A 20,112-nucleotide genomic window follows, 5' to 3' on the forward strand; every position below is an offset into this window, starting at 1 on the left:
CAGCATCCACAAGTTCAACCTTCCTTTTCCTTTCAAAACCTCATTAGGTTCTGAAATATACTCGGAGTCAAGAGTAAATTTCATGCTCTTTATTCAGCTCATAGTCATCAAGGAGGAGAAGAGAAGACGAATCGCTCTTTTCCCCAAACCATCTGCTTATATACATTATTTACACAATGGGCCTTGCGTGATTGGCTACTTCAGGGCTACACCTGTGGGCCAATTATATTATGGATTGACTTCTGCCTGCAGCCTGATTGGCTGCTCCTACAGGCCAATCAGGTAGCAGATTCACTTCTGCCAGCCGCCTGATTGGCTGCTCCAGCAGGCCAATCAGGTTGCGGATTCACTTCCACCTGGAGTTGGATTGGGTAGCTCCCGCTGATTCTGAATCCTATTGTTCTAGGATTCAGCTCAGTACATAACACCCCTCCCCTCTAAGTTCCAGTCCTGCCCGGGAAGTTGCATTCGTAGTCCCCAAGGTCTGCTGGCCGCCTCCGTGTGCGTTGTGGCCTGGGGTGTTCCTTGGTCAGGGGTTCTGGTTCTGGCTCGTGTTCCGAGGCTGCTGGCTGTGCCAGGGCTGTCTGGTCTGGCGCCACTGAACCACTAGGTTGTAGCTCTGGTTCCGGTGTCCTTCCAGCCTTGGGGCGCCCCTCTGTGCCTACTGCTTCTGCTTCCCCTGCCCACCCCTCTCGCTCTACAGGCCTCACTGCCCTGCTGTCCCCTTGGGACCCCTCTGTCCCGCTCTCCTCCCGGGTTCCTCCTGGGAATCGTCGCCGTAGCTGGTCGCAGTGGCGGCGCCAACATTGCCCCCCTTCCGTTAGTACCTCGTACGACACGGGACCGGTCACCTTGGTGACTGTGGCGGGTACCCATGCTGGGCCTGCCCCAAAATTCTTTGCATACACTGGGTCCTGGGCCACAAATGTCCGGGGGTTCCTGCCTTTCCCCACCACTACCTCATCCTGAGCTCTGTCGGGGTGAAGTCGGTCCAGTCTAGTTGCAAGGCGCCGGCCCATTAGTAATTCAGCTGGGCTCCGGCCCGTCGTTGTGCTTGGGGTGCTGTGCTGTGCTAGAAGAAATGCGGCAAGGCGGTATTCCCAGTCCCCTTGTGTCATGCGGCGGAGGCTGTCCTTGGTGGTCCGCACCATGCGCTCCGCTTGGCCATTGGTGGCAGGGTGGAATGGTGCTGAGCGGATGTGGCGGATGGCGTTCTGCGCTGTGAAGGTCTGGAACTCCTCTGACGTGAATGCGGTTCCATTGTCCGAGACGAGGGTGTCAGGGAGCCCGTGGGTCGCAAACAGCTTACGTAGTACCCGGATGGCTGCCGCCGTAGAAGTGGATGGTACCAGTGCGACCTCCAGCCATTTGGTGTAGGAATCCACCACTATGAAGAATGTTTTTCCCTGGAAGGGGCCAGCGAAGTCCACGTGCAAGCGTGACCATGGATGTCGGGCGGACTCCCAGGGCTGGACTGGGGCCCTTGGGGGATCCGGGCGGGATTCTTGGCAGGTCTGGCAGTGTTGGACCCAGGCCTCTATCTCTCTGTCAATCCCCGGCCACCACACATAACTCCTGGCAAGGGCCTTCATCCTCACTACCCCTGGGTGTGTCTCGTGTAGGGCTGTGAGGACCCTTTTGCGGAGGGGCTGGGGAACAACGACCCTGCTTCCCCATAACAGGCACCCCTTGTGGGCCGACAGTTCATGTTTGCGGTTTGTGTAGCCAGCGAATTCTGGCCCGGGGCTGCTGCTGGGCCATCCTCGCCACACCCAGTCCAGGACCCGGGAGATGACCCTATCTTTTGTGGAATGGTGCGCAACTTCTTGTGCCTGAATGGGTCGGTCGGGAAGCAGCTCCAGGGTCATAACCTCTTGCGCAGGCGCTGGGTCGGGGCCTGTTTCTGGTAGTGGTAGCCTGCTGAGGGCGTCTGCGTGGCCCATCGCCTTCCCAGGGCGGTGGATTAGTGCATACTGGTAGCCGGCAAGGAAAATTGACCACCTGAGGACACGTGGAGACAACACTTGGGGGGTCTGCTTCTCAGGGGCAAACAGGCCAAGCAACGGCTTGTGGTCAGTCACTATGGTAAAGGGCCGCCCGTACAAGAAATCATGGAATTTTTTTACGCCCTTCACGATTGCCAGACCCTCCTTGTCAATCTGTGAGTAGTTTCGTTCGGCTGCAGCAAGCGTCTGGGAGAAGTATGCCACCGGCACCTCTCTTCCATCCGGGAGTTGGTGTCCCAGGACAGCGCCGATGCCATAGGGAGAGGCGTCGCATGCCAGCACCACTGGCAGCCTCTCGTCGAAGTGTGCCAAGACCGAGTTCGAGACGAGCAAGTCCTTGACTGCCTGGAATGCGGCCCTTTGTCGCTGGCCCCACACCCAAGGGGCCCTTTTATCTAGGAGTCTGTGTAGGGGCTCCGCTACCGCTGCCTTATGGGGAAGGAAGGCATGGTAAAAGTTCAATAGTCCCAAGAATGACTGAAGTTCGGGCTTGCTCTTGGGCGCTGGGGCCTCACAAATGGCCCGTACCTTGTCACCGGTTGGATGGACCCCTTCTGCGTCCACCTTAAATCCCAGAAAGTCCACCTGCGGCACTCCCAGTAAACACTTTTCCCGCTTCACCTTGAGGCCCGCCGTCTGGAAACGGTGCAGGACGGAGCGGAGGCGGTCCTCAAATTCCTCTGGTGTGGGCCCGGCGATCAGTACATCATCGAAGAAGGGGGTGACGCCAGGAATCCCTTTAAGGAGAGAGTCCATTAGATTCTGGAATATGCCTGGTGCCACGCTAACGCCAAATTGCAGCCGCTTAACTCTGAATGCCCCTCTGTGCGTCACAATCGTCTGAGCCTCTGCTGTGGCTTCGTCCACAGGCAACTGTTGATACGCTTGGGCCAAGTCCAGTTTGCCAAAGATTTTTGACCCAGCCAGGGTGGCGAGGACATGGCTGACCACTGGCACTGGGTATGCATGGGCCGTGAGAGCCTTGTTTATGGTGCATTTGTAGTCTGCACAGATGCGGACCGAACCGTTAGGCTTGACGGGTGTGACAATTGGAGTTTCCCAGGGGGCGTTGGGCACCGGCTCCAGCACTCCTTGCTCCACGAGCCGGTCCAATTCCTCGTCTATGCGGGGTTTCAGGGCGAACGGGACCCGGCGGGCCTTGTGCCTGATGGGTCGTACAGCGGGGTCCAGCTGTAGGGCAATGGGGGGTCCTGTATATCGTCCCAATGCCCCATCGAAAACCCCTGGAAACTCTTTGCATATGGCGTCCACGTCCACTTGTAAGCTAGTGCGGTTCACCCCGGTAACGGCTAGCCCCAGAGGTCCAAACCATGCCAGTCCCAGTAAGCTAACGTAGGGGCCCTTAACTACCAGCAAGTCCAATTGTTGCTTTCGCCCTCGATATTGCACCCTGAAGGTCCCCACCCCCATAGTAGGGACCTTACGTTTCTGGAAGTCCCGGAGGGTGAATGGGGCCGGCCTTAGTTTGGGACCCCCATTAGGGCACAGTTCCCTTAATGTTCGGGCCGAGATTATGGATAGAGTTGAACCCGTGTCCAGCTCCATGCGGCATGGGGCTCCCTCTATCTGTACCTCTATATACCCTGATTCTCATATTTTAAGACATACCCATAAAATAAGCCATAGCAGGATTTTTAAGCATTCAAGGAATATAAGCCATACCCCGAAAATAAGACATAGTGATAGGCGCAGCAGCAATGCCGGCCGCGGCAGGAGGAGGAGGAAAAAATAAGACATCCCTTGAAAATAAGCCACAGTGTGTTTTTTTGAGGAAAAAATAAATATAAGACGTGTCTTATAATATGAGAAACACGGTAAATTTTCTCTGTGCTGGGATGGGGCAACTGGAATACCTGGTAGTCCGTGATCTCCGTCGAGTTGCCTTGGTGCATGGTGCCGTGTGACCTGGGGCTCCTGGGTCGGTCATCTGATGCTTGTCGACGGGTGAGTCGAGCCCGACACACCCGGGCGATGTGTCCCAATTTTCTGCACTGCCTGCACTCTGCGTTGCGGAAACGACAGGTCCTCCTCTCGTGGTTCTCCCCGCAGCTTGCACAGTTCCCTCCTTCTCGTCGAGGCTGCTGTGGTGTGTGTGCTGCTTGAGTGCGCCGCTGTACTCGGTGTACTTCCTCCCTGTCAGATTCGGATTCGTCGGTGAGGTCTTCGTGGTAGACCCTCGGTTGGGATGGCGGGGCCGGTCGTGCCTCTTGCGTTGACCTCTCGGCGGCTTCGGTTGCCAGGGCTTCCTCCAGAGCAATCTGGAACGTGAGGTCTTTTTTGGCGTAGAGGCGTCGTTGCAACATCTCGTCCCTCAGGCCACCGACGAGGCGGTCACGAAGCATGTTCTCCAATTCTGAGAAGTTGCATAACCGGGCGGCTTGGCGGAGGGAGGTCACAAACCCAGTTATGGTTTCCCCCGGGGCTTGCCGCTTTGCGTAGAAGGCATTTCGGCAAGCTACCACCGAGGGCTGTGGTGAGAAGTGCTCCTTCAGCCGTTCCATTATTGTTTTGTAAGAGACGGTAGCGACATCTCTAGGTGCAAGGAGAGCCCGGGCGATTTCAAACGTCTCCTCTCCACAGACGCTGAAGAATGTCGCCCTCTTCATGGCATCGTTGGTGACTTCTTTCGCTTGCAGGAGGAAGTTGAAACGGGCGGCGTACCCTTCCCAGTCTCCTGATGCTGGTTTGAATGGCGAGAAGCTGCTGTCGGTTGCCATTCTGGGTTCCTTGGGTCCTGGAGCTGAAGCCTGGATGCACGGTGCGATGCAGCGGTGCAGCAGGTGGCGGTGCTGCGGTGCAGTGCGTGGTGGCGGTCAGCTCAGCAGGATCCCACCTTCGTCGCCAGTGAAATATACTCGGAGTCAAGAGTGAATTTCATGCTCTTTATTCAGCTCATAGTCATCAAGGAGGAGAAGAGAAGACGAATCGCTCTTTTCCCCAAACCATCTGCTTATATACATTATTTACACAATGGGCCTTGCGTGATTGGCTACTTCAGGGCTACACCTGTGGGCCAATTATATTATGGATTGACTTCTGCCTGCAGCCTGATTGGCTGCTCCTACAGGCCAATCAGGTAGCAGATTCACTTCTGCCAGCCGCCTGATTGGCTGCTCCAGCAGGCCAATCAGGTTGCGGATTCACTTCCACCTGGAGTTGGATTGGGTAGCTCCCGCTGATTCTGAATCCTATTGTTCTAGGATTCAGCTCAGTACATAACAGGTTCCAAAGAAGTATCATAAAATCCAGCCACTGCAATAAGGCAGCATGTTTCCAGTGTAATGAAACTACCCTGAAGGTTTGCTGTAGTTACCCCGCCTCCCAGCCTAGAAGACTCCATGCTCTCCTTTTCACCCTCCATTCTTCACCTGACACACACCATCTAGCTGTGACATGAAGTCATTTGCCCCTCTGCTTTCACCACTTCCTCATCAGCCTGAGATCACTGGCCCCATGCCAGCCAGCCAATGACTTGCAGCCCTTTTGGAGGTGCCTGTCTGCTGGTGACTCAGACTTTGGGAGCCTCTGACATGTGTCTGGTCATGAGTTTATCCCCAATAAGATGTATATTTCAATTCTTCCCAACTGCAGCTGTAGCAAAGTCAGGCTCTGGAGTGGTGGCTGGAGTCTACACCCCCATCCAGAAGTATTTTGTTTCCACTTTCTCTTGCAGACCCTCTCATGAGAAGACCTCCCGCTCTAGTGATGTCTACCTTGGCCGGCAGACGGCTCAGCTGGGAAGGCAAAGCAAGCGCACAGAATCCATGCAAAAGGATGTGACCATGGTGGTGCAGGTAGGCAGGGGCCTGCTTCCCCTTCATCCCCATGAGCTCTGGGTCTGGCACCTGGGTCTCTTGTGTGCTTTCAAGGCTCCTTGGGAGCCTTACTGTTTTTGGGAGGTGGGGTGGGAATGGTATTGCCAAATAGGTTATTGTTTTCACCTATTTATACAAGCAGCAACAATCAATATTCAGCAATGCCCCCCCCACAAAGCACCAAATGTCTGTTTAGTTACATTTAATGTTTAAGTCACTTCAGTTTTTAAGAAAAGGTATCATTCCACAAGTTTTTGGAGGCCTATATCCATGTTCTGTTGATGTTGCCCATGTAATAAAACTATGCTGGGTTGATTGAAAGTATTTTGTGTGTGTGTGTTTGACTCTCTTGGATGTGGGTTGTCAGTTTGTCCATTAATATTAAGTCCCAGAGTTATCTAGAGTCTTCCAATACCTTGCTGATTTTCAATGTTGTAACTTTGTGAATTGCATCTGTATGGACATTACTGTTGTTAGCTGCCTTGAGATCATTTGTTAGAGACCAATGAATGAATTAAATGAAGTATCTAAACAAGCACATGTGCGCCATCTTGGCAGGTGCTGTACTCAGGGAAGGAAACCAGGGAGAGGAGGCAGAGCATTCCTTGGGAACAACCTCTCCCTCCCCATGTGTTCCACATTAATGGGCTCCAGGAAGGAAGAGCAAGTAGGGCTGGATGCTCTGATTTGGTCCTCAGCTTTCAGCATCTTCAGCATTGGGCACACTGCTGCACCTGTGTAAGGTTTGCCAAGTGCAGATTCCTTATGTTGCCAACTGTCTCTTTCACCTGCTTCTGTAGGAAGCAGACCCAAAATAGCTGGTGCAGCAGTGGAGCAAAGCTATTACCTGCATTGGTTCAGTGGCAGCTGTAGTGAAGTCTGCCCCCTGCTTGGGCTCTCTCCGCAGGCTCGCCTCTCCCTTGGAATATTCACCGTATCCCCTGGATTTGGAACCATTCCTCCGGGAGGCCATCAGACCATAACTGTGGACTGCATTGCAGATTCAATAGGGAAATTTGAGGAGTACATGACCATAGAGATCACTGACCGAGACCCCGACGACAACCCTGGTGGCATTCAGTACAGTCTGCTTGCAGAATCGTGTGTCCCAGGTAGGTGATGGTAGCAGCTCCGGAACCATCACAGCTGGAAGGAGAGCTAATCTCTTGAGCCTCTTTCCTTTTGCCTGCCATCTGCAGGGAGGGAGGGATTTATTTTGTCCTGTGATACTATTCCAAGGTGTAGCCCTCTTCCCCTGAAGCCCTGTGAAAGGAATGATAAATAATTACTTTTGGAAGAGTTGCTCTGTCCTATCTCAACTTCAATCTGTAATTAAGTTGTCCTTACTGTATTTTCCCAAGGTTTTGTGATTGATGACATGGGGAGCATTTTTGAGGAGCATCGGATCTGCAACAGCAGCAACCTCAGCCAGGTTCTGAAGACCTTAGGATGCGAGTGTGTGTTTGTGACTGATGAAAACAAGTTCATCTTCAATAATGTTTTGGTTGGGCACCAGGCAGTTGCCCGGTTCAAGATCTGCAACACTGGCCGAATCCCCTGTGATGTGGTTTTTAGCGTAAAGTCCATCTCTTCCAAGGTGAGAGCAACTGCTGTGTGTGGTGGTTTTGTGTGGTAGCTGCTGCTGCTGCCACCGCCCCTTGGATTGGGAGTTAAGTATTTATTTAACCCGGCTCCAGGTGGCCATCATGGGTCTCTCTTGCAATCTTCCTAATGTTCCTCCACTTCCACTGCTAGCTTTGATACCTTGTTTTTATTTCCCCCTGCCTGACTGCCAACCACAAAACAGATTCCCTTCCTTGTGCTTCCTGTAGCCAGTTCCCTGGAAGGGTTGGCTAGGGCATGTAAGTTACGTGACTGCGATGGGAAGACTGGAGCATGGGGAGGATTCGCTTTCCCCATCTACATTTTCCCTGCAAGAGTGTATATAGGAATGAATGGCCATGCCCACCATCATGCGCTCCACCATATGTGGCTGCATATGGTCCTTAGGGATAAGCAAAAAGTTTGCCCATCTCTGTTTAACCCAAGAAATCACCATGTACATAGCTGAAACAGAATAGTCTAGGAATTTCACGTGGAAGCTTGTTATATAAATACAGGGAAGGCTTATATGGTTGCCCCTATCATAGCAAACTGGGTCCATTGATAAATCGGTCATGGCAGCATTTGCTGCATTGGCAGAGCTGGCGGCAGCTTGCAAGGCTGCCCATTTATGCCAAAGCAGGCTAACTGCCAGTCCAGAATGCCACAGCTAGACTGGTGACTGGGAGTGGCCGCCAAGACCATGTAACAGTGGTCCCGAAAGACCAGGCATGCCCAAACTATGGCCCGCAGGCTGGATACGGCCCGAAGGACTCATTTATCCAGCCTGCGGTGACCCCCGCCGCCTGCTCTTACCGGCGCGGCTGCCCACTTCCGGGTCGCAGGAGCACCGGAAATAGCTTGTGCGCAAGCGTCATTTCCAGCGCGCTTCCAGGTCGGAGGAGCCCGTGCGCATGCGCACAAGCTATTTCCGGTGCTCCTGCGACCCGGAAGTGCACTGAAAATAGTGTGTGCACATGTATATGGGCGGGCATTACCGCACACTTCCCCGCCCTCCTGCCCACCGCGCAATCGGCGCTGCAGGCACCGGCCCGGAGCGCGGTAAGTTTGGTGGCCCCTGCGAAAGACCTACATTGGCTCTTGGTATGTTTTGGAGCACAATTCAAAGTGTTTGTACTGACCTTTAAAGCCCTAAACAGCCTTGGCCCAGTGTACCTGAAAGAGTGTCTTCACCTCCATCATTCAGCCCGGACACTCCCATCAGATATCAAGGAAATAAGCAACTATCTGATTTTTAGAAGACATTCAGGAAATTTTTAACGTCGAATGTTTTACAATTTTGTATGGGCTGTAAGCCGCCCAGGGTGGCTGGGGAAACCCAGCCAGATGGGCGGGGTATAAATAATAAAATTATTATTATTATTAATTATTATTAGTCCAGGAAGTGTCCTGTCAGTCTCCACATCCTCTTATTCAGGGAGGGGGCTTTCTGTGAGTGGTTTTTGAAGCTTCATCAGCTGTATGATGTTTTCCACAGTCCAATGTCCGGATCAGTGACATCTTTGAGCTCCACCCAGTGCGGATGTGCATCGCCAGCCGTTCACATGCCTTCACAAGCCTGACCTTCTCACCGCAGAGCATGCAAAACTACCAGTGCATTTTTGAGGCTGCTGTTGATGCACCGTCCAGGTATCCCAGTGGTGGCTGATGGAAAGGTGTTGGCTCCTTTGGGCCATCTTCTAGATATGCACCCAAGGGCAATGTGTTCCCTTGTCTCTTACTTTCAGTCTGGTTGCAAAGTCAAGGAATTTATCCTTTGAGGTCACTGGGGATGGCAACCTCCCTCAGGTCACCATCATGCGCCCTGTGCTCCGCAATAAGAAAGGGAACCCACTCCTACTCTTCAAGAGGCTCCTGTTGGGCCATACAGAGATCCTTCCTCTGGTCTTTAAGAACTGTGGCAGCATCCTAGTCCAGGTAGGCAACTTTGGGCACGGCAATGTTGCTCTTATGTGGTCCAGAAAGTGCACTTATAAATATTTTTCTAAATAAATAAATAAATAAATAATACATATTAAAGTGGTTTACAGCAATAAAATAAATTACTGGTAAATGAAAAACCATATGAAAAGTGAAAAAGAGGCATCAGTTAACCATTGTGGAATAATGTATTGCCTGCATACGCCTGGGGAAATAGGAAGGTTTTCAGCAGGCATTTAAAGTCAGCATGGAAGGGGAAGCCATGGGCTTTTTTTTATACATGCGGGGAGGGCTTTTCACTTTCTTTCCACCATCCTAGTCACAGGGACAGCCACTCTAAAAGCCCTGCTTTGATTTGGTGCTTTGAGATCTTTGGGAATGAGATAAAGAGAGGGGGGGAGGGAGGGAGGGAGGAGTGGTTCCGCTGCCATCACCTGATCCTCCTGTTCTTTTTTCTTGTTCCTTTTTCCACTCTGCCACACATCCCATCTTAGGGCTAGCCCTTGAGGAAGCAGCCCTTGGCCACCATTGCTGCCACTGGGGTGTGCCGCTGAGTGAGGCTGGCCAGAAGAAGGGGTGGATGGTGCGTGGTGCGTGGTGTCCCTCCCCAGGGTGCCTCCCCTCCACTGTTGTCCAAGTAGCTCTCCACTTTTTCCCAGCTGCATTCTTCTTCCATGTGTTTTTCAAGTGACCCAGGGTTCCTTCTTCAAAGGGCTCAAAAGCTGCCTCCAGGAGGCTTTCATGACACTAAAAGCTACCATGCCAGAGCCAAGGGGGAGAGGGCGGTGCAGGATTGACTTAAATATCCTGGGAACAAGATCTGGCCTGGAGGTCAGCAGTTTCCTATCTCTAGTTTAATGAATTAAAGGGTTTCATAGCAGCATAGGCTGAATTGGTTACCTTAAACATCTGGATGTTAAGAATTTACAGAAAAGGCTGTCAGACAAGGTTCTGCCTATCTGATAGTATTCCAAGGTGCTGTGTGGATCTAAATGGTCTCCCAGGACTCATGGCTGTGTTGCTGTTCTTGTTTTGTCCCTTTCCCCAGCTGTTTCTCAACATTTCAGATGAAAATTGTGCTTTCACTTTGAAACACAGATCCACTACCAAGTGCATTTATATGACTTCTCAGAATGAGGAGAATGAACCCAGCGAGGGAGGTAAATGACACATACCTGCTACCATGGCAAGGGCGCAGTAGCTGTGGAAAGGATATGGGTGGGTGGGGCTCCCTGTGGCACTGGCTGCCTTTTATCCCCTTGTCCACAGCACTGAGACATCTGCCTGAACAAAATGCCTGCAGAGGTGCAGCTGAAGGTCTCATAAACAAAAAGCAAAAGAAGGGCCCTTTCTTTCTCCCCGAGATCTCTGGGTGAAATATACTCGGAGTCAAGAGTGAATTTCATGCTCTTTATTCAGCTCATAGTCATCAAGGAGGAGAAGAGAAGACGAATGGCTCTTTTCCCAAAACCATCTGCTTATATACATTATTTACACAATGGGCCTTGCGTGATTGGCTACTTCAGGGCTACACCTGTGGGCCAATTATATTGTGGATTGACTTTTGCCTGTAGCCTGATTGGCTGCTCCTACAGGCCAATCAGGTAGCAGATTCACTTCTGCCAGCCGCCTGATTGGCTGCTCCAGCAGGCCAATCAGGTTGCGGATTCACTTCCACCTGGAGTTGGATTGGGTAGCTCCCGCTGATTCTGAATCCTATTGTTCTAGGATTCAGCTCAGTACATAACACCCCTCCCCTCTAAGTTCCAGTCCTGCCCGGGAAGTTGCATTCGTAGTCCCCAAGGTCTGCTGGCCGCCTCCGTGTGCGTTGTGGCCTGGGGTGTTCCTTGGTCAGGGGTTCTGGTTCTGGCTCGTGTTCCGAGGCTGCTGGCTGTGCCGGGGCTGTCTGGTCTGGCGCCACTGAACCACTAGGTTGTAGCTCTGGTTCCGGTGTCCTTCCAGCCTCGGGGCGCCCCTCTGTGCCTACTGCTTCTGCTTCCTCTGCCCACCCCTCTCGCTCTACAGGCCTCACTGCCCTGCTGTCCCCTTGGGACCCCTCTGTCCCGCTCTCCTCCCGGGTTCCTCCTGGGAATCGTCGCCGTATCTGGTCGCAGTGGCGGCGCCAACATTGCCCCCCTTCCGTTAGTACCTCGTACGACACGGGACCGGTCACCTTGGTGACTGTGGCGGGTACCCATGCTGGGCCTGCCCCAAAATTCTTTGCATACACTGGGTCCTGGGCCACAAATGTCCGGGTGTTCCTGCCCTTCCCCACCACTACCTCATCCTGAGCTCTGTCGGGGTGAAGTCGGTCCAGTCTAGTTGCAAGGCGCCGGCCCATTAGTAATTCAGCTGGGCTCCGGCCCGTCGTTGTGCTTGGGGTGCTGTGCTGTGCTAGAAGAAATGCAGCCAGGCGGTATTCCCAGTCCCCTTGTGTCATGCGGCGGAGGCTGTCCTTGGTGGTCCGCACCATGCGCTCCGCTTGGCCATTGGTGGCAGGGTGGAATGGTGCTGAGCGGATGTGGTGGATGGCGTTCTGCGCTGTGAAGGTCTGGAACTCCTCTGACGTGAATGCGGTTCCATTGTCCGAAACGAGGGTGTCAGGGAGCCCGTGGGTCGCAAACAGCTTACGTAGTACCCGGATGGCTGCCGCCGTAGAAGTGGATGGTACCAGTGCGACCTCCAGCCATTTGGTGTAGGAATCCACCACTATGAAGAATGTTTTTCCCTGGAAGGGGCCAGCGAAGTCCACGTGCAAGCGTGACCATGGATGTCGGGCGGACTCCCAGGGCTGGACTGGGGCCCTTGGGGGATCCGGGCGGGATTCTTGGCAGGTCTGGCAGTGTTGGACCCAGGCCTCTATCTCTCTGTCAATCCCCGGCCACCACACATAACTCCTGGCAAGGGCCTTCATCCTCACTACCCCTGGGTGTGTCTCGTGTAGGGCTGTGAGGACCCTTTTGCGGAGGGGCTGGGGAACAACAACCCTGCTTCCCCATAACAGGCACCCCTTGTGGGCCGACAGTTCATGTTTGCGGTTTGTGTAGCCAGCGAATTCTGGCCCGGGGCTGCTGCTGGGCCATCCTCGCCACACCCAGTCCAGGACCCGGGAGATGACCCTATCTTTTGTGGAATGGTGCGCAACTTCTTGTGCCTGAATGGGTCGGTCGGGAAGCAGCTCCAGGGTCATAACCTCTTGCGCAGGCGCTGGGTCGGGGCCTGTTTCTGGTAGTGGTAGCCTGCTGAGGGCGTCTGCGTGGCCCATCGCCTTCCCAGGGCGGTGGATTAGTGCATACTGGTAGCCGGCAAGGAAAATTGACCACCTGAGGACACGTGGAGACAACACTTGGGGGGTCTGCTTCTCAGGGGCAAACAGGCCAAGCAACGGCTTGTGGTCAGTCACTATGGTAAAGGGCCGCCCGTACAAGAAATCATGGAATTTTTTTACGCCCTTCACGATTGCCAGACCCTCCTTGTCAATCTGTGAGTAGTTTCGTTCGGCTGCAGCAAGCGTCTGGGAGAAGTATGCCACCGGCACCTCTCTTCCATCCGGGAGTTGGTGTCCCAGGACAGCGCCGATGCCATAGGGAGAGGCGTCGCATGCCAGCACCACTGGCAGCCTCTCGTCGAAGTGTGCCAAGACCGAGTTTGAGACGAGCAAGTCCTTGACTGCCTGGAATGCGGCCCTTTGTCGCTGGCCCCACACCCAAGGGGCCCTTTTATCTAGGAGTCTGTGTAGGGGCTCCGCTACCGCTGCCTTATGGGGAAGGAAGGCATGGTAAAAGTTCAATAGTCCCAAGAATGACTGAAGTTCGGGCTTGCTCTTGGGCGCTGGGGCCTCACAAATGGCCCGTACCTTGTCACCGGTTGGATGGACCCCTTCTGCGTCCACCTTAAATCCCAGAAAGTCCACCTGCGGCACTCCCAGTAAACACTTTTCCCGCTTCACCTTGAGGCCCGCCGTCTGGAAACGGTGCAGGACGGAGCGGAGGCGGTCCTCAAATTCCTCTGGTGTGGGCCCGGCGATCAGTACATCATCGAAGAAGGGGGTGACACCAGGAATCCCTTTAAGGAGAGAGTCCATTAGATTCTGGAATATGCCTGGTGCCACGCTAACGCCAAATTGCAGCCGCTTTACTCTGAATGCCCCTCTGTGCGTCACAATCGTCTGAGCCTCTGCTGTGGCTTCGTCCACAGGCAACTGTTGATACGCTTGGGCCAAGTCCAGTTTGCCAAAGATTTTTGACCCAGCCAGGGTGGCGAGGACATGGCTGACCACTGGCACTGGGTATGCATGGGCCGTGAGAGCCTTGTTTATGGTGCATTTGTAGTCTGCACAGATGCGGACCGAACCGTTAGGCTTGACGGGTGTGACAATTGGAGTTTCCCAGGGGGCGTTGGGCACCGGCTCCAGCACTCCTTGCTCCACGAGCCGGTCCAATTCCTCGTCTATGCGGGGTTTCAGGGCAAACGGGACCCGGCGGGCCTTGTGCCTGATGGGTCGTACAGCGGGGTCTAGCTGTAGGGCAATGGGGGGTCCTGTATATCGTCCCAATGCCCCATCGAAAACCCCTGGAAACTCTTTGCATATGGCGTCCACGTCCACTTGTAAGCTAGTGCGGTTCACCCCGGTAACGGCTAGCCCCAGAGGTCCAAACCATGCCAGTCCCAGTAAGCTAACGTAGGGGCCCTTAACTACCAGCAAGTCCAATTGTTGCTTTCGCCCTCGATATTGCACCCTGAAGGTCCCCACCCCCATAGTAGGGACCTTACGTTTCTGGAAGTCCCGGAGGGTGAATGGGGCCGGCCTTAGTTTGGGACCCCCATTAGGGCACAGTTCCCTTAATGTTTGGGCCGAGATTATGGATAGAGTTGAACCCGTGTCCAGCTCCATGCGGCATGGGGCTCCCTCTATCTGTACCTCTATATAAATTTTCTCTGTGCTGGGATGGGGCAACTGGAATACCTGGTAGTCCGTGATCTCCGTCGAGTTGCCTTGGTGCATGGTGCCGTGTGACCTGGGGCTCCTGGGTCGGTCATCTGATGCTTGTCGACGGGTGAGTCGAGCCCGACACACCCGGGCGATGTGTCCCAATTTTCTGCACTGCCTGCACTCTGCGTTGCGGAAACGACAGGTCCTCCTCTCGTGGTTCTCCCCGCAGCTTGCACAGTTCCCTCCTTCTCGTTGAGGCTGCTGTGGTGTGTGTGCTGCTTGAGTGCGCCGCTGTACTCGGTGTACTTCCTCCCTGTCAGATTCGGATTCGTCGGTGAGGTCTTCGTGGTAGACCCTCGGTTGGGATGGCGGGGCCGGTCGTGCCTCTTGCGTTGACCTCTCGGCGGCTTCGGTTGCCAGGGCTTCCTCCAGAGCAATCTGGAACGTGAGGTCTTTTTTGGCGTAGAGGCGTCGTTGCAACATCTCGTCCCTCAGGCCACCGACGAGGCGGTCACGAAGCATGTTCTCCAATTCTGAGAAGTTGCATAACCGGGCGGCTTGGCGGAGGGAGGTCACAAACCCAGTTATGGTTTCCCCCGGGGCTTGCCGTTTTGCGTAGAAGGCATTTCGGCAAGCTACCACCGAGGGCTGTGGTGAGAAGTGCTCCTTCAGCCGTTCCATTATTGTTTTGTAAGAGACGGTAGCGACATCTCTAGGTGCAAGGAGAGCCCGGGCGATTTCAAACGTCTCCTCTCCACAGACGCTGAAGAATGTCGCCCTCTTCATGGCATCGTTGGTGACTTCTTTCGCTTGCAGGAGGAAGTTGAAACGGGCGGCGTACCCTTCCCAGTCTCCTGATGCTGGTTTGAATGGCGAGAAGCTGCTGTCGGTTGCCATTCTGGGTTCCTTGGGTCCTGGAGCTGAAGCCTGGATGCACGGTGCGATGCAGCGGTGCAGCAGGTGGCGGTGCTGCGGTGCAGTGCGTGGTGGCGGTCAGCTCAGCAGGATCCCACCTTCGTCGCCAGTGAAATATACTCGGAGTCAAGAGTGAATTTCATGCTCTTTATTCAGCTCATAGTCATCAAGGAGGAGAAGAGAAGACGAATGGCTCTTTTCCCAAAACCATCTGCTTATATACATTATTTACACAATGGGCCTTGCGTGATTGGCTACTTCAGGGCTACACCTGTGGGCCAATTATATTGTGGATTGACTTTTGCCTGTAGCCTGATTGGCTGCTCCTACAGGCCAATCAGGTAGCAGATTCACTTCTGCCAGCCGCCTGATTGGCTGCTCCAGCAGGCCAATCAGGTTGCGGATTCACTTCCACCTGGAGTTGGATTGGGTAGCTCCCGCTGATTCTGAATCCTATTGTTCTAGGATTCAGCTCAGTACATAACACTGGGCCTTGTGGAGGAGGGATTCTGATATTTTGGTCTCCTATTTCCTTTGTTCTTTCATAGTCAGGAAACCTCACACGGCCTCTCTTGTCCTGCACAATGGGGAGTCCGCTGAGTTTGACGTGGTTTTCCAACCCAGCGTGGCCCAGCGCATTGAAGGACTGATCCACCTCTCTATTGTGGACAATCAGTACGAGGAGACCAACATACAAATGGTGGGTGAGGGCTACCAGGATGATGTCGTGCTGGACAACATCCACAGCTTTATTACGGAGACTGATTCTGAAAGACATCTGGAAGAGAACACAGCCGAGGGTGAGAAAAAGGGGAGGTGCTTCAGTGAACTGGGGGTGGGACCGCTAGCAATGTGTGACAAATGATGCCTTGTTTAGGGATACTCCCAAAATGTGCTGGCCATACCTAGCTGATCACAGACTATCAGTTAATTGATGCAATGGATTTCCTCAGAGCAAAATCTTACCCAGAACTTGAAGATTCTATGCTGGGATAATAGACAAACAATAATTCTTCTTGCATGGACAGCTTTCAAGACCAACTTTTTTTTTAATGTCTCAAGAATATAATCCTTTCACAGAATAAAAACTAGTAACTGTATGCATAAGCTGATGCATAAGTAGACCCAACTAACGTGGTAGACACTTGTGATGTGAAGGCTATCATATTATTCATTTTTAATTGAAAAAAAATCAATTAAACAAAATAAAGTGGAAGACAAGAAAAATGAAAGAAATGGTGCATAAAAAAAGGAAAAACCCACTCTAATGACATACATACTTATCTAATACAAAGGCATATAAATGAAATTAATATTCTAATACATACATGATTATTTTTAATCTACTATATTTTTTATGAATGGCTTTCAAATGTCATACTAGGTATCCATAAACAGTCTATGTCTGTAAGCTATTTGTTTGTATGTTGCAATAGTTGTCATATATTATATCCATTGATTAAAGGGGGCCATATATTTATGGTTCCAGTGGATCAATATCAGTCTTTTATCAGTCTTTTAGCTGTAGTGAGGGTGCAAATAATCCATTTATGCTAACCAGTTGTCAAATATAGAAGGTAGATAATTTAAAATAATATTATCCTCTGACAATACTAGCTTTCCCCGCAAAGTAATATTAATAAACTCTAGCACTTTCTTCCAAAATTTCATAAGCATTGGACATTGCATAAACATACTTTTCAAAGAAGCATTATTACATCTCCAACAGGTTGTCATAGATAGTCCCTTTCTATACAAACATTAGAGTCCAATAAATTCTAAATATTATTTTTGTTGTATAAGACACAATTTTAAATTCATCAACACCTTTGCTACAGAAGTTGATTTCTATATTTCCTAAGATAAAGAAAGTAGATTTATATCTATTTGCTGCAATACTTCTTCACAAGTATTACTACATTGTTAAAATTGTTACTACATTGTTAAAAAAACAAAACATAGGCAAACAATTTTTAGTAGTATCTCATGGCAGGCCAGATCCTGAGCCCCTTCTCCCCCAGCAGATCACTTTGAAAGGTTGGTGATGCTCTGAGGAGATGGAAGCAAACTTGTGAACATAGAAACCTGAGTTCTAAGCAGATGGAAAACAAAAGCAGACAAGCAGCTCCAAACCGTGGTTTGCCAGCTGTGCATATGGACATTCAAACTATGATGTAGGTTCTTAACATTCAGTGCATACCGTGGTTGAGTGTGGCATTTGAATTGAGCTAATGGGCGAAGGGGCTTCAAGGATCAAGAAGGCAAGTGTGACGTAAGAGGCTAAGCCTTGCAACAATGTCTTTATCACTGGGAGGCAACAAAATCTGCCGTTGTTCAGAACACCTGGCCTCTTTCCCCACAGCTCCCAGAATAGATTGCATCCAGTTTGGGGACTGTCACATTGGGAGGCCCTATCAGGCATCGTGTACCATAACCAACCACAGCAAGTCAGATGTGATGAGATTTGAATGGCCGACTTCGGGTCCACTTCACTTCTCCCCACAGGTAGGTGGAGGCACCCCTGTCCTCAATTCTCCTTTGCTGCCAAAGCTCCCAGAGGCCCAAGGCTTTGCACCCCACTTATCTCTTGCAGGCTCCATTGTTACCAAAGGTGGGGGCAGGCTTCCACAATCGTTTAGTGTGGAATTGCCACATGTAGTCCCAACTGGAATGAAAATATGTTTCAGCATGTTGAAGATCATATAGGAGAGGCTGCAGCCTGAAGCCGCTACAGTCATACCTCGGTTTAAGTACGCTTCGGTTTGAGTACTTTCAGTTTAAGTACTCTGCGGACCCGTCTGGAACGGATTAATCCACTTTCCATTACTTTCAATAGGAAAGTTTGCTTCAGGTTAAGTACACTTCAGGTTAAGTACAGACTTCCGGAACCAATTGTGTACTTTAACCGAGGTACCACTGTATTGTGCTTTTCACCAGTGCTGAATTACCGTAATCCCATAGGAGAAAAGTGCAAGTCACCATTAACGTGCTCTCAGTTTACTTTCAGGGCTGCCCAGTGATCAATGCAGGTCTTTTATGACCCTGCTATTTCTCCTTGGTTATCTTGCCAACATCTGACTCTTTGGTTCTCCACACCTCTCCCCTAGGTTGGCCATCTCCACAGTGGGTGCACCAAAAACATCACAGTGACCTTGAAATCTAGCCTCCCCGTCACACTGAAAGAACAGGCCATCAAGTGCAAGGTGACCAAGATTGCCTTTCAGCTGCCAGCTGACCAAGTGCCTGATTGGGACGATCGCCTCCACACTGTCAAATGGGTGGACATCTCAAAGAGTATCACAACAACACGCCCAACTAAGAAGAAGGTAAGAAACAAGGGAGCGAAGAGGTTCTGAGAGAGGTCTCAAACAGGCACTGATGGAACTGAATTGAACAACTCCAGGCGTGCGGACCATTTGGATCCCTTCCCGTCAGGATTCAGGCCTCATCATGGGACTGAAACTGCCTTGGTCACACTGGTTGATGATCTCTGGCGGGCTAGGGACAAAGGTGAGAGCTGTTTCCTAGTTCTGCTGGATCTCTCAGCGGCTTTCGACACCATCAACCATAACATCCTTCTGGATCGTATAGAGGGGTTGGGAGATGGGGTCCTGTCATGCAGTGGTTCCGCTCCTTCCTCCTGGGTCGTGTTCAGAAAGTGGTGGGGGGGATGAGTGTTCAGACCCCTGGGCTCTCACTTGTGGGGTGCCTCAGGGCTCTGTCCTCTCCCCCATGCTTTTTAACATCTACATGCACCCGCTGGGAGAGATCATCAGGGGGTTTGGACTGGGTGTTCATCAGTATGCGGATGATACCCAGCTCTACCTCTCTTTCAAATCAGAACCAGTGAAGGCGGTGAAGGTCCTGTGTGAGTACCTGGAGGTGGTTGGAGGATGGATGGCGGCTAACAGATTGAGGTTGAATCCTGACAAGACAGAAGTACTGTTTGTGGGGAACAGGAGATGGGCAGGTGTGGATGACTCCCTGGTCCTGAATGGGGTAACTGTGCCCCTGAAGGACCAGGTGCGCAGCCTGGGAGTCATTCTGGACTCACAGCTGTCCATGGAGGCGCAGGTCAATTCTGTGTACAGGGCAGCTGTCTATCAGCTCCATCTGGTACGCAGGCTGAGTCCCTACCTGCCTGCAGACTGTCTCGCCAGAGTGGTGCATGCTCTAGTTATCTCCCACTTGGACTACTGCAATGCGCTCTACGTGGGGCTACCTCTGAAGGTGACCCGGAAACTACAACTAATCTAGAATGCGACAGCTAGACTAGTGACTGGGAGCGGCCGCCGAGACCACATAACACCGGTCTTGAAACATCTACATTGGCTCCCAGTACGTTTCCGAGCACAGTTCAAAGTGTTGGTGGTGACCTTTAAAGCCCTAAATGGCCTCGGTCCAGTATGCCTGAAGGAGCGTCTCCACCCCCATCGTTCTGCCCGGACACTGAGGTCCAGTACCGAAGGCCTTCTGGCGGTTCCCTCGTTGGGAGAAGCCAAGTTGCAGGGAACCAGGCAGAGGACCTTCTCGGTAGTGGCGCCCGCCCTGTGGAACGCCCTCCCATCAGATGTCAAAGAGAAAAACAGCTACCAGATTTTTAGATTTTTAGGGAGGCTTTTTAATGTTTAATAGATTATTTTATTTCATTTTCTGTTGGAAGCCACCCAGAGTAGCTGGGGAAACCCAGCCAGATGGGCGGGGTATAAATAATAAATTATTATTATTATTATAAGGCTGAATTCTGCATCAAGGGAATGAGGATTCTAGGTCCAAGACAAATTGAAACAGGGGAGTTGCTGCATGTTCCACATGTTGTACAGCTCAGGATTTGCCATATGAGCCTGTAGCCTTTTGCTGTCCAGGAGGTTTCTCTGCT

At 51.9% G+C, this 20,112-nt stretch overlaps 2 protein-coding genes across 6 annotated transcripts in view; one reads left to right on the forward strand and one right to left on the reverse strand.

The window, feature by feature from the left end:
* The window catches only part of HYDIN (HYDIN axonemal central pair apparatus protein), a 174,777-nt gene that overhangs the window by 116,735 nt on the left and 37,930 nt on the right, over positions 1 to 20,112 (forward strand). For 4 of the 5 annotated variants that reach the window (XM_060275916.1, XM_060275918.1, XM_060275919.1 and 1 more), the window contains 9 exons: positions 5,701 to 5,821; positions 6,750 to 6,954; positions 7,204 to 7,439; positions 8,943 to 9,094; positions 9,193 to 9,382; positions 10,434 to 10,545; positions 15,782 to 16,033; positions 17,596 to 17,738; positions 18,341 to 18,559. In XM_060275916.1, the coding sequence (XP_060131899.1) occupies positions 5,701 to 5,821; positions 6,750 to 6,954; positions 7,204 to 7,439; positions 8,943 to 9,094; positions 9,193 to 9,382; positions 10,434 to 10,545; positions 15,782 to 16,033; positions 17,596 to 17,738; positions 18,341 to 18,559 (1,630 nt within the window). Of the gene's footprint in view, positions 1 to 5,700; positions 5,822 to 6,749; positions 6,955 to 7,203; positions 7,440 to 8,942; positions 9,095 to 9,192; positions 9,383 to 10,433; positions 10,546 to 15,781; positions 16,034 to 17,595; positions 17,739 to 18,340; positions 18,560 to 20,112 lie in introns of those variants that run through there. The other variant, XM_060275920.1, reaches the window with a different exon arrangement.
* On the reverse strand, positions 11,427 to 15,474 carry LOC132592324 (uncharacterized protein K02A2.6-like; the record flags this gene model as incomplete). The annotated part of the gene is made up of 1 exon (XM_060275915.1): positions 11,427 to 15,474. A coding segment is annotated over exon 1 (3,789 nt), but the record flags the coding sequence as incomplete, so codon positions are not given.

The sequence above is a fragment of the Zootoca vivipara genome, chromosome 6 (genome assembly GCF_963506605.1).
Source record: "Zootoca vivipara chromosome 6, rZooViv1.1, whole genome shotgun sequence".
Classification (NCBI taxonomy): Eukaryota; Metazoa; Chordata; class Lepidosauria; order Squamata; family Lacertidae; genus Zootoca; species Zootoca vivipara.